At 42.5% G+C, this 13,319-nt stretch overlaps 2 protein-coding genes across 2 annotated transcripts; both read right to left on the minus strand.

Moving 5' to 3' along the window:
• Positions 1-2,000: 2,000 nt before the first annotated feature.
• Positions 2,001-2,567, minus strand: Krtap1-1 (keratin associated protein 1-1). The gene has a single exon (NM_001408729.1). The coding sequence runs from the start codon at positions 2,565-2,567 to the stop codon at positions 2,001-2,003; it is 567 nt and encodes a 188-aa protein (NP_001395658.1).
• A 6,539-nt stretch (positions 2,568-9,106) lies between these two features.
• On the minus strand, positions 9,107-9,628 carry Krtap1-3 (keratin associated protein 1-3). Its single transcript, NM_001408672.1, has one exon. The coding sequence runs from the start codon at positions 9,626-9,628 to the stop codon at positions 9,107-9,109; it is 522 nt and encodes a 173-aa protein (NP_001395601.1).
• Positions 9,629-13,319: the final 3,691 nt, after the last annotated feature.

Below are 13,319 nucleotides of genomic sequence, written 5' to 3' on the forward strand. Positions count from 1 at the left end.
ATTCTTAACATATTTTTCTTGTTTTCGTTGAAATTTGTTCCTCAGTGGTCCTCTGATTGGCTTCCATTGAAATACTGTGACATATTATGGGGATGGTTTTGTTTTATAAGGTCGCTGTGACTCGTTCTATTGGCCACATACTCTTTAGAGTCGTGTTTGTGGTTTCCATGTTCAAAGAGTCTTCTCACTGTAGGTTAGGGCAACGCCCTGATTCTGAATAGTTGTCATGCCACTTGGCCCATCCACCCAAACCCCTAATGCAGAAGGCAATTGGGTCTTTTCAAGAATGACTTTTCTCTCTTGCATATGTAGACTGAATTCTATCGAATTTAAAGCACTGGCGGACTGGCCAAATTGAGCACAACTTTGGTCACATGCAATGGAAACATCTACCACATTGACTCCAGCACCAGAGTCAAATGGTCTTTCTGGTTCTTTTCATTTCAATGGATTGGAAATATGTAAGCATTATTTAGAGTTCAGGCTAGAGAGAGTTCCTTCACTGTGAACCAAACAACTTGTTTATTTTTTTTCAGAAAGTTTCCAGCCTGATTTTCATATATTCTTATTAAATGTTTATTGAATCTGATTCAGTGGTCATTAACTGAGGGGGTGGAGTATAAGGTATGATTCACGAACGCCTGCACCACTCAAGAATGAGTAAAAACACTTTCAAGTTGTAGCGCCGCCCACGAAGACTTATTTGCCATGAAGACACTGGGGAATGCTGAGCTATTTTTGTTTGAATTTAGTGGTTGGAAAAAGCTTGAGAAAAATATCCAGGAGCGATGACACCTTGGACAAATGTACAGTCATCCAATTCTCTCTTTTCTGGAATGTACCATTTTGTTTGTAATTCATCATGGCAGCCAATTTAACGAGAGAGGTAAGTGCTGGGGATATGTAAATAGCCTGAAAAAAATTTCTTAGGTCTTTATGTAGTTTGTGTATTGTAGTCAACTGCTTGTATAAGAATTAACATTACACGATAGAATCTATGTCCTTTTGCTCTAGGTTTGTGTTCACGTCTTAAGAAAGGCATTTTTTTTTTTCAATTGGCTTGTAAGTTACAAACTGTGATGCTGCGGTTTGAGATTTCTAATGCGTCTGTATGATGTGATGGTGGAACTCAGCAGTTACACCTCACACCTGCTGGCTCTACTCTCTGTCAAGTACAGATGTATCCCTCACCCACCCAGTAAGTACATCTGGATGTTGAGAGTTGAAGCTCACACAGCTGGACATCGGTGGAGTGGAGTTAGGCCAAGTTGTAGGAATTAAACCCAAGTACTATTAGAAATAGTACTGGCAGATATTTTCCAATCTACTTGGTAGATAATCTAGTTTCTTTTAAGCAGTGCATGAATAAAGAAAAAAAAATCTACTGTACTAAATGGGACAAGGTTAAACTTGATATAAAAAGTCCATGCAGGGTAACTCTATGGGTCTGGGTCTATTTTAATAAAACATTCACACATTTAAATAGCCATGAAGAGTATTTAATGCATAGAAAATTTTTATTAGCAGACAATTCAAACATAAGTTAATTTTCATAAAACCATTTTGCTTTAGATTATGTGTCTATGCCTGAAGGTTACTATCATTTAAACAGGGGCAGCGTAAAGTTAGAAGGTGAACAGAAATCTATTCACTTGGGCATAAAACACTTTGAGAGCATCGGGGTCTCTTCAAGTAGAAAGCATGGCTGAAGATGTGTAGGGAACTAGAGGAGAACGTCCACAAGTCACTGGGATGATGTACTGATGCATCCTTGTGTGTCACCTGAGCAAAGAAAGATCCCCAGAACATTCTGATTGAGACATGTGTTCAGTGCACTAATTCCAACACGTCTGTGGGGATCCTGTTGAAGAGTTCCACTATGATGAACAGGTTAGCAAAGTGAAGATACTTAGCGTTCACCACACAGAACATGTCCGTAGCAGTTTACACAACTCTTCAGTGCTTTCCATTTCATTTCTAACAACTCAGGAACATGGGTCTTAACAGCTGGGCTCAGAGCAGCTGGGCTTAGAGCAACTGGGCTCGCAACAGTGGCAGCAGCAGGCTGGGCGGCAGCAGGACTGTCCACAGTAGGATGGACGGCAGCAGGAGGCCTGGGCGTGGTGCAGCTGGCAGCAGGTTGGGGGTGTGCAGCTCACCACACAGCAGGGGGGCAGGCAGGTGCCCTCCACGCGGCAGTCAGGGCGGCACCATCTAACACGGCAGCTCGTGGCTCCACTGCCACCCTCCTGGCCACTGCCAGTTCCACAGCAGCTGGTCTGACAGCTGCTAGTCTGACAGCAGGTAGGCTGGCAGCAGCTGGTCTGGCAGCAGCTGGGCTGACAGCAGCTGGACTGGGAGCAGGTGGGCTGACAGCAGCTGGACTGGGAGCAGGTGGGCTGGCAGCAGCTGGACTGGGTGCAGCTGGGCTGGCAGCAGCTGGACTGGGAGCAGCTGGGCTGGCAACAGCTGGACTGGGAGCAGCTGGGTTGGCAGCAGTTAGAGCCACAGGTGCCACCAGTGGAGCAGGTGGGAAAGCCACAGAAGCTAGTAGCACAGCAGGCCATGGTGTCAGGAGTCAAGTTGGTTGTTCTGTGAGGAGAAGTTTCTGAGTTTTGGTTGTGTCTTCCTCACCTGGCCTTTTATATATTCCCTATAGCTACGTATTCATCTAAGATTTAGCGTCTTCCCTTGACACTAGTTGCAAAGTCAGTCTTTGATTGGCCCGTACCTGAATAATTGAAAAAACTATAAACAGTGTTTACAGCATCTGCTATAGTCAGTGATCAATTAAGTGGCACTGTGCTTCCTCTTTTCTCTCTAGTCTAAGAGAAGGTGTATTACCAAGCACAGTAGTCCTCTATAAAAGTCACATGTCATATACTACCCTGGCTTGCTTTGTCTCAGCTGACCTTTGATAACCTTAGGCCCAGTTTATCCAAACTGAAAATTTATTTCCTTAGCATCCACTCAGTAACAATCATCATTTCATAAACAGTTTACTCAGACTCGGTAAGACTAATATTGGTGTCATCAAAACATGAGCTGTTTAGCTGATCAGCATCCAAGCAAAGTCGGCCTTCCTGGGATCAGACTGTGCAGATTAGAATGATTACAGATCAATGATACTTCCTTTTGGGTCATCAATGCACACTTTGAAAACCCAAGCCTTTGACGACTTTGCCTTTTCCATCATTTTCTGTCTTCATGCTTCTATACATATATATGTATATATGGACAAAACACATATATGTATATATGTATATATACACATATATCAAGCATTTCATATACAATATATATTGCATGCTATCAATGGATACCATTTAACAGGGCGATCACCAATACATGCACTAAAATCTGAAGCTTTCAATAACTTTGTTTTTACATAGCTTTCTGTCTTTGTCTTCATATACATATATATATGTATCTATATGACACACACACATATATATATGTATCTATATTGACACACACACAGACACACACACACATACACATATATATGTGAATGGATATCATTTAACAAGGCAAGCAATGATGGAGTCATTTAAGGAAAGCTGATATTTCCTTTCCCTAGTGTGCACAGACGTACACATGCACATATGCAAATATCTTTTTCAAAACTAGTTTAGTAGATATAATATCACTAGCTTGTGTTTATTCTTTATTCAGTCCTGCTTCTTGAAGTAATAACACATGCACGTGTGCGTGCGCGTGTGTGTGTGTGTGTGTGTGTGTGTGTGAGTGTGTGTGCATAAGCGTGTGTGTCTCTTCAATTTCAATAAAGTTTGGGTTTGTGCATGTGTAAATTAAAATTTTAATAATGCCAAATACTCATTGCATGAAATTCATGTTAATATTTTTAATATTTATGTCAATCGTCTGAACCTTCAGATCTTATTACCCTTATTGATAATCTTTGGACTATGAATAAGGATTTATTTCTGGACATTGTTTTCTGTATACCAGTCTGTGCTAAAACCACACTATTCTGATTACTTTAGTTTTTAAATAAACCTTAAAATCAGAAAGTTTACAAAACTAATTATGTTCTTTAAAAGATCGATCCTATTTTTAATTATATGTCTGAGTATGGGTATGTACACAGAGTGCAAGTGACTGCGGAGGCCAGAGGAGATGGATCCCCTTGGAGCCGGGGGTCCAGGCAGCCGTGAGCCGCTCAGTGTGGGTGCCAGGGAACACAGTGTGGGTGCCGGGGAACACTACCAAAGCATCATGGAGAGCTTAAGAGGATTGCCTTACCTCTGTAGATCTCTAGGTTGTATTGTTATTTTAACAGAGCAAGTTTTACAATCTGTGGACACTGGATATCTTTCCACGCATTCTCATCTTTTAAGATTCATCTTGGTAATCTCTCGCTATTTCTGGTGCTCAGTTAAGTTGAGCCCTTCAGAGTTTATTCTTTCTGAGGCCATTGTAAATGTAAGTGTTCATGCAGATTTCCTTTTTGTATTCCTTACTGTTAGTGTTCAGAAATTCAAGTGTGTGTGTGTGTGTGTGTGTGTGTGTGTGTGAGCATGTGTGTGTGTTTACTAAGTTCATTGATTAATTTTAGCATTTCGTGTGTGTGTGTGTGTGTGTGTGTGTGTGTGTGTGTGTGTGTGTGTGTGTATGAGTAATATCCTGCTATCTTTAAAGGGAGTTAGTTTTACTTTTTATTTTATTTTTTAATTTGGTGACATTCGTTTCTTTACTTTGCTGGATTTCTCTAGCTAGCACTTCTAGTGGCGTGCTAAGCAGCAAAGCACAGTTGGCATTCTTGTCTCATTCCTAAGTTAACAGGAAACGCTATCTGTTTTCTCTTGCTGAGGTTGAGGTTAATTATATTCTTTTAATTGAGGGTTTTTATTATATTGAGGTAGTTTCAATTCTCGAATGTTTTTTTAAAGCCAAAAATCTCGTTAACTTAATTTATTTAGGTATTTATTTGCTTATTTGTGCATGCACAGGTGTGTGTGCCCTAGTGCACGCTTGGAGGTTCAAGGAAGGCTAGAGGAGTCTGTTCTTGTCTTCCATTGTGTGAGCTCCAGGAAATGAACTCAGGTTGTCCGGGTGGGAAGCAGGAGCTTTTGCCCGCTGAGCCACGTTCTTGGTCCTACTGAGTGTTTTTAAAATGATCAAAGGGTTTTGAAACTTATGACCAAACCTTTTTTCACAACAGTTGAGATAACCATGTGTTTCCCCTTTTATCTGTTAAAGGAAGATTATAGTGATTGTATTTTTTTTATATGCTGGACAATTCCTGCATTGTAAATTCTTCTTAAAAATGCCTTTTAATCTTTTTGTTGTTCAGTTGAACTCTGATGACAGTCGATGGATGACTGTCGGGAATATTACTCTGTGATTTTCCTGTCTTTGCTATCAGACTGAGGCTGGTTTTATAGGCTAAGCTGGGAATTTTTTTTTCTTTTCCTGTTTTTCCCCATAATTGCTAGAACAAAGAACTTTTTTTTGAGATATTTCTTGGGAATTGTTCATTTTTTATATATGTTTGATAGAATTTACCTGTGGACATGTCTGGTCCCCAGACTTTCCTGGGTGGGGATTTTCTGATTACAGATTCCGTGTCCTTTGTAGTTAGAGCCATCCTCAGAGTTTCAGACTGAGTAGTGGTGGGGTTGTGTGCTTGTAGGAATTTCTCCACAGATGTGCTCAGATCTACGTTATTCAATTCATTTGCGTGTGTGGAGGCCAGAGGTTGACACTAGGTGTCCTCCCCAACTGTTCTCTGTTTTATCCTTTGACACAGGGAGACCAACCCTGGAGCCTGCTGCTGTGGTGACCACACTCACTTCTCTCCTTACTTGGGTGCTGGGGATGAAAGTTAGGTTCTTGGGCATGAGTGTGAGCATTTACCCACTGATCCCAGCTTCTCGTAGATCTGATATGTCAAACTCATTTTTGAAAGCTGCATAACATTTAAGAGTCTGACCATAGCAGGGTTTATTTATTTACCTTATGAATTTTTCTTTCATTTTCACTTTTAAAACATGCACGTGTATGTATATATACATACACACATACCTAAATATGGATATACATTTATAGATACAATCTGCTAAGTCTGTTTAGAGTTGCTTGTATGTATATGACTTCAGAGCTGACCACTTGGTATTGGATAACGAATTGTTAGTCTCATCCTTGAGGAAGACTAATTCTCCTTCCTTTAGCATTCCCTAGTTGCCTGTAGTTCTTTGTCTAGTCTTGTCTGAGCCATCTGCTTGGCCCTACTGAGTAGTGTTTGGGACCTATGAGAGTTCCCCCTTCTTTATTAGCTTGTCTATTAGTCTTGTCCTTGTTCAAGTCTTGTTCAGACAGCCATATCATGGTTGATATTCCCTGTCATTTCTAGGAGACACAGTCTCATAGCAGATTTCCTGGTCCACAGGCTCTTACAGTCTTTCTGCTCACACCTTCTTCCTCGACGTTCCCAAGACTTGGATGCAGGAGTTGTGGTGTAGATGTAGCTCTCAGGACTGGCACATGATTGCTAGTTCTCTGCATTTTGACTATAGCTTTCTGTAATGATCTTCATCTGTTGCAAAGGGAAGCGTCTTTGGTGAGGGATGAGAGCTATACTTATCTGTAGGTATAAGGATAAATATTTGGAATGCAATTAGCAATTATTCCTGTTTAGTAAAGTGTCAGTAGTAGGTTCTCCTCTGAGATTTATAACCTCCGTAGGGATAAAAACAAAACAAAATAATTGAAGAATGACTAACAGTCGATGTATGGCTGTGGCCGTAGTTCACTTGAGAGATCGCGTGTCTAGCATAGATGAAGTCCTGGGTCCAATTCGCAGAGCTATATTAAACCAGTTGTAGTGGCATATACCTTTAATAGCACTCAGGAGTGGAGGTAGGAAAAGCAGAAATTCAAGATTACATATTCATCTTGGCTACATAGTAAATTTGAGGCTATCCAGGGATATGTGGGAACCTGTTTTTAAACAAACAAAACCCCAAGCATGAGATGATGTGTAGTAATGATGAAAGGTTGCATTTGCACTGTACCTTAATCCTGTACGACTGTATTTAATTTTCTTCTGTGGGCTGTTTAAGTGGTGAACGTGGAAGTGGTTGCTGCTGAGATTTAAGGGGGCAGAAGGAGGGAAGGTGCCTTCATTTCTGCCCTTATAAGGCACCTCTGGATTGGAGCAGGTGTCTAGGCAGCCCATCAGGAAGTGAGCTGTTTGCTTATGGTTTTTTTCCCCCCGTTTAGTTACACCTTCTAATTTTCTGGCTTTTGCTAGTCTTTGAATGTGTCAACTATCATCTAACTGAAATGATCCTCACTTAATTCTTCACACTCACTTTGTGTGTATGTGTGTGTCTATCAGTCTGTGTGCCACAGGGCGCATGGGGCAGTGACAGGATACCTTGGGGGAAGGAGTTCTTTTCCTTCCATTAGTGAAAGACTCAGCAATAGAACTCAGGTTGTCAGTCTTGGTCACAAGCACCTTCACCCACCGAGCCACATTGATGACCTGGTAGTATTATATCTTTCTGTCTGTCTATCTATGTATCTATGTACGTATCTGTCTGTCTATCATCTTCTATCCCCTCCAGGTCCAAGTCCAAGTTTATATTAGTTTGAAAAGCTATCTAGATTTATGACACATTTCCTGATACTTATGCTTAACTATATAAAAATGTATATGTATGTTACACAGAACACATTTGTATATAACAAATATGTGTTTTTCTATTAAGCAAGCATCTGAAACCAAAGAATATACATTAATTTTAAATATTGAGGAAAAACTTGGTAATTCTTACTTTCTGTTTGGCAACTGGGAAAAATATGGTTTTAAAATCTCCACCTGCTTAGGAGTTTGTTCTTGGGAGAGATGCCCATGTCTTTCTGTCTGTCAAGACTCTAAGTAAATGGAAATGAGTGATTTATTAGCATGTGCTATCACTGTTTTAGATCACTTGAAATCACATCTTTATCTAGTGGATAGAAAAAAGCCACATTTATGTCCTTTACTCAGTGATTCTGACTTCTATGCATCTAGTTATAAAAGCACTGGGTGAGATGAAGGACTCCTGGCTGTTGTAGTTAGTGATAGCTGTCAACAGGACACAGCCTATGATAGCCTGAAAGGGTATCTCTATCAGTTTAGCCTACAAGAGACTGTGCTGATTAGTAATTGATTGAAGGGGGCTAAGCCCACTGTGGGCAGCACCATCCCTACACAGTGGTCCTGGTCATATAAGAGAGCTAGCTAAAAGTGATCTTGCAAGTGAGCTAGAGAAAAAGGTACTAAGTTCCTGAATCCCAGGTTTCTGCCTTGACTTTCTTCAGTGATGAACAGTGACCTGGAAGTATAACTCAAACAAACTCTTTGCTCTCGACGTTTTTGGACACAGTGTTTAATAACAGCAACAAAATAAAACAAGACCGTGGCAATGCTGTAGCTTTTAATGGGATCTAACGAACACATCCCACTTCCTAACAAGGTATAAGAAGAAGAATATAGAAAACGGGGCTGATGAGGTAGCTCCGTGGGTAAAGGCTCTTGCCTCTAAGCCTGATGAGCCGAGTTCAGTCCTCAGAACCATAAGGTGAAAGGAGAGACTGCATCTGAGCTCTACTTACAGGACTCACTAGCCACACAAAATAGGTAAATGTATAGAATCAAACTCAGAAATCTTTTATATGAATGCCCATGAAGTATCTATTATATTCACACTAAATAAAAAGAAGCAAATTTTGATATGCCAACAGATATAATTTATTATTTTTGATACATTAGCCTTCTTTTATAAGAGTGGTTTACAGAACAGTGAAAAGAAGAATAAAAGGTATGTTAGCATAGAAGATTCTTCTATGGCCTTGACAGCGCCAAGCCTTGGAACAAAAGGGACAATCCCAAGGTAAGTTGATTTTCTCATTTGGGGATCAAATTTGCATTTTGTTGTTTTCATAGATGATGTCAAAGCCTTTCCAGTATTAGATGAAAAAAAATGTTTTGCGAAGTCAAGTATTTGTGCCCCCAAACACAAGCCATATCAAAGTTCAAGAACGTGGTAGTGGCCCAGGAGTTGAAAGCTCTGATCCTTTGGGGATCCTCTGGGTCTTAACAGGTAGGCTCACAGCAGTTAGACTCAGAGCAGCTAGGTGGGCAGCAGTAGCAGCAGCAGGCTGGGCGGCAGCAGGACTGTCCACAGTAGGATGGGCGGCAGCAGGAGGCCTGGGCGTGGTGCAGCTGGCAGCAGGTTGGGGGTGTGCAGCTCGCCACACAGCAGGGGGGCAGGCAGGTGCCCTCCACTCGGCAGTCAGGGCGGCACCATCTAACACGGCAGCTCACGGCTCCACTGCCACCCTCCTGGCCACTGCCAGTGCCACAGCAGCTGGGCTGGCAACAGCTGGTCTGGGAGCAGCTGGGTTGGCAGCAACTGGATTGGCAGCAGCTGGGCTGGCAGCAGCTGGACTGGCAGCAGCTAGGCTGGCAGCAACTGGACTGGCAGCAGCTGGGTTGGCAACAACTGGGCTGGCAGCAGCTGGGCTGGCAGCAGCTGGGCTGGCAGCAGCTGGAGCCACAGGTGCCACCAGTGGAGCAGGTGGGAAAGCCACAGAAGCTAGTAGCGCAACAGGCCATGGTGTCAGGAGTTGCTGTGCTGAAGGTTCGTTTGCTTAGAGAAGTTTTTTGAATTTGGGTAGTGACTGCCACTCCAGTCCTTTTATAATCCTTGGCTGGCTGCTGCTTCCCTAATTTCCAAAGTGTCTTCCTTGTTTATGTTTATGTAATTTTCCTCTGAACGATAATTGTTTGTTCCCGAGTTACTTGTTCAGACTTCTGAAAGCCCGTAAAAAGTTGATTTTATTTGGTGTTGACTACGGTGAAGTCGTCATTAGTGTTCACTGGAAACATGGGCCTGGATCACCCATATTCGCTATAATTTTCATACTGCCAACAACTAATTGACTAATGCTGCTCCTATTTAAGGAGAGTCAAAAATTACTCAGTGTTGACCCTTGTAATTGCATCTTGAATCTCACACGGGAGTTCAATAACTTTGTCTATTTCCTTTGGCTGGGAAGCAAAGGTGGGTTCAGCTGGACAGAAAAGACACACCTGGAAAATGTCAATAGTTCATTATCACCGATGATTATTGGGCACTCATCATGAACCTACACAAGTGTCTATGTCTTGTATCAATCCACTTCATTTTCACAGCAATCCTTCAGGGGTGGGCTCTACTGCTGCTGTCTAACACAGGGGAAGAAACTGAGCCATTAGCCAATTAGCTTAACGTTTTGGTGGGACTCCGAGCAGCAGGAGTGGGGGTGTCTCTGACTCTTTTGCTTGCCCTCGAGACCCTTTTCCTGCTATTGGGTTGCCTTGCCTAGCCCTGATGTGAAGCTTTGTGCCTAGTCTTACTGTAGCTTGTTATACCACCATCTTCGGTTGATATTCCTGGGAGGCCCACTATTCCTGAAGGGAAATAAAGGAAGTATGGATCTAGGGGAAAGGGAAGCTGGGGGGCACTGGAAGGAGTGGAAGAAGGGGAAACTGTGTTAGAGAAGAAAAAAAGAAACAAACAAACATAGACGGTTCTCAAAGCCATAAAAACATAAGTGGTGAATCTGAAGTCTGAACATCTACCATCTGATTGCAGATAAAACTTAGCCTTCTCTCTCTCTCTCTCTCTCTCTCTCTCTCTCTCTCTCTCTCTCTCTCTCTCTCTCTCTCTGTGTGTGTGTGTGTGTGTGTGTGTGTGTGCGTGTGTGTCTGCATGAGTGAATGTATGCATGTACCATGGAGCTCCTGTGGAGGTCAGAAGACAACTCCATGAGTGGGTCCTCACCTTCTATCTTGTTTGGAACAAGGTCTCTTGTTCTGCAGTGTCTGGGCCAAGCTAGGTGGCCTGCAGACTTCTGGGGGTTCTCTTGTCCCCAGTTCCCATCTCTCCATAGAAATTTTGAGATTACAGGCACACGGGGCTTTTATGTGGATTCTGCAGAGTCAAACTTAAGTCCTTCCACTTGTGTGGTGAGCCCTTTACCCACTGAACTATACCCCCGCCCCAGCTTCTTTGGTTAGGTACTTTTTTACTCTAAGCGCTGGCAATGTGCAGGTGTCCTGATAACAATCTTGGGGACCATTTAATTCACGCTGAAATTCAAAATCAGCAGGATGCTTGGTACTAAAGATACTGATCTTGGGTGTTTAAGATGTTGCACTGCCTTGTTGATAAAAGCCCTGGAGATAATGTCATTGTGCACGGCATTATTGTTTCTGGACTTTTCTACTTGGCACCGTTTTTAACAGTATGAGATTTAAGTCAACTTTCATGATTATGGACTTAGGTAATTACTAAGAACAAGACACGATGCTCAAGGTGAGCTGGCTCAGGAGATAAAAGAGCACTCTACCAAGCCTGATAACCTGAGTTTGATCCCTGGTACCCATGTGGTGGGAGGAGGGACCAACACCTTCTACCTGACCTCTGCACCCATGGCTGCACATGCAACCAATTTAGTAAAAAAGTTGAAAACCTGTTACTCAAAATTTGACAGCTCCCCTCTGTCACAAGGTGAAGCTGAGTTTAAACATCTCCTGACCAGCCTGAAATAAATCAGGAACATGGAGGTAACCGGACTTCTTTTTTTCTACCACTAGAGTCTGTTTCTTCTGTATTGATTTTCATGGAAATATTAAAAAATATTCACGATGCTTTTCTTTGTAGATTTTCTATCCTTTTTGGATACAAGAACTTGCATCTGTGGTCTAAAGGGAAATGCATGTGTCTGGACAATGATGTCATAAACATTATCCTTCTTATTCTCTTTAGCTTCCACTACGTCATCTTGGAGGGTGCAGACCACATCATTACAACAAGAACAAGGGACTTTGCCCTAGGCAAGGATGCTGTACTCATGTGGCTGGTGCATCAACCACCACACTTCAGAGACCTAAAATGGTATTAGGTCAGACTGGCTTAGAGTACTGTTGAAATGACCATGAAGAAAGCCAGAGAAATCTCCAGAACCAGGACTATGCTATCTTAAACAGAAACTGCTTAGAACATCCTTGCCTAGGGCATCTATGCTGCTGTGGATTGTAATCCATCCCAGTGACCTCAACTGGGCAACAGAAAAGCCTCAATGACTTCCTCTCACCCCAACTCTCTAGCCTTAATCAAGTAATAAGGTCTCCTTGAGTTTTTCAAACACCAACCTATATCCTTTTGATGCCTCTGAGTTAATGTTCTTCTAAGTGAAAGATGTTGCAACTCTTAACCCTTTAGTCTCGTTGGGAGTCAAGAGACATATATGGATCTGGGATAGTGACCATGTTATAAGCCCAGCAAGTACAGATGTACAAGTTGTTTCCGGATGTGGAGCTGTGTTCATACAGAAGAAGGAACATATTTCTTCACGCCCAATGTACTGTAGGTCTGATAAACTGTGTTCTTTGGGTATGCTGATGTCAAGGTGGTGTTTTTCTGATTGTTATAAAGTTGTACTAGAGGGGTCTCACTCATAAATTGAGGGAAAACTCATATAATGTGAAAAAACCATTTAAATACACAATAAAGTGACATTTGGTGCATTTTGTGCATGCGTGTGTTGTATGGCACCTGTGCACATAAGCAGGTGGGCACACATTCCTAGGCATGTGCATACGTGGGAGGCAGTTGGTGATATGAGGACTCTTCCTTTATTCTCTATCTTCCTCCTCCTCACCTTCCGCTCCTTCCCCTCCTCCTTCCCCCCTCCTCCTTTTCTTCTCCTACATGAATTTATTATTATTAGTGTGGGTGTGGGTGTGTACACATGTTATGTAGGTGCATGTAGTGGAGAGAACACTGTCGTGGAGTCTGTTCTTTCCTTCTGTCTCTACATGGGTTCTGAGGATATCACTCAGATGGCCAGATTTTCATGACACTGAACCATCTTTTCTTTTTTTTTTTTTTTCGGAGCTGGGGACCGAACCCAGGGCCTTGCGCTTGCTAGGCAAGTGCTCTACCACTGAGCTAAATCCCCAACCCCGACACCGAACCATCTTGATGGATCCTCCATTTTTATTGCCTGAGACAAGATCTCTCAGTGAAACTGAAGCTCCCCATGCTGACTAGGCTGGAGACCAGAATGCCTCTGGAGACCAGAGACAGAATCCTCCTGTCTCAACTCCCTCAGTGCTGGGCTTACCAGTAGGCCTAGCTATGCCTGTGTTTTCATGTGGGTGCTGGGGATTTGAACTCAGGTCCTCTTCCTTCTACAGCAAACACTCTCACCAACTGTGCTATCTTCTAGGCCTCACGGTGCACTTCATGTCTGATGTC

This window comes from Rattus norvegicus, chromosome 10 (assembly GCF_036323735.1).
Source record: "Rattus norvegicus strain BN/NHsdMcwi chromosome 10, GRCr8, whole genome shotgun sequence".
Taxonomy (NCBI): Eukaryota; Metazoa; Chordata; class Mammalia; order Rodentia; family Muridae; genus Rattus; species Rattus norvegicus.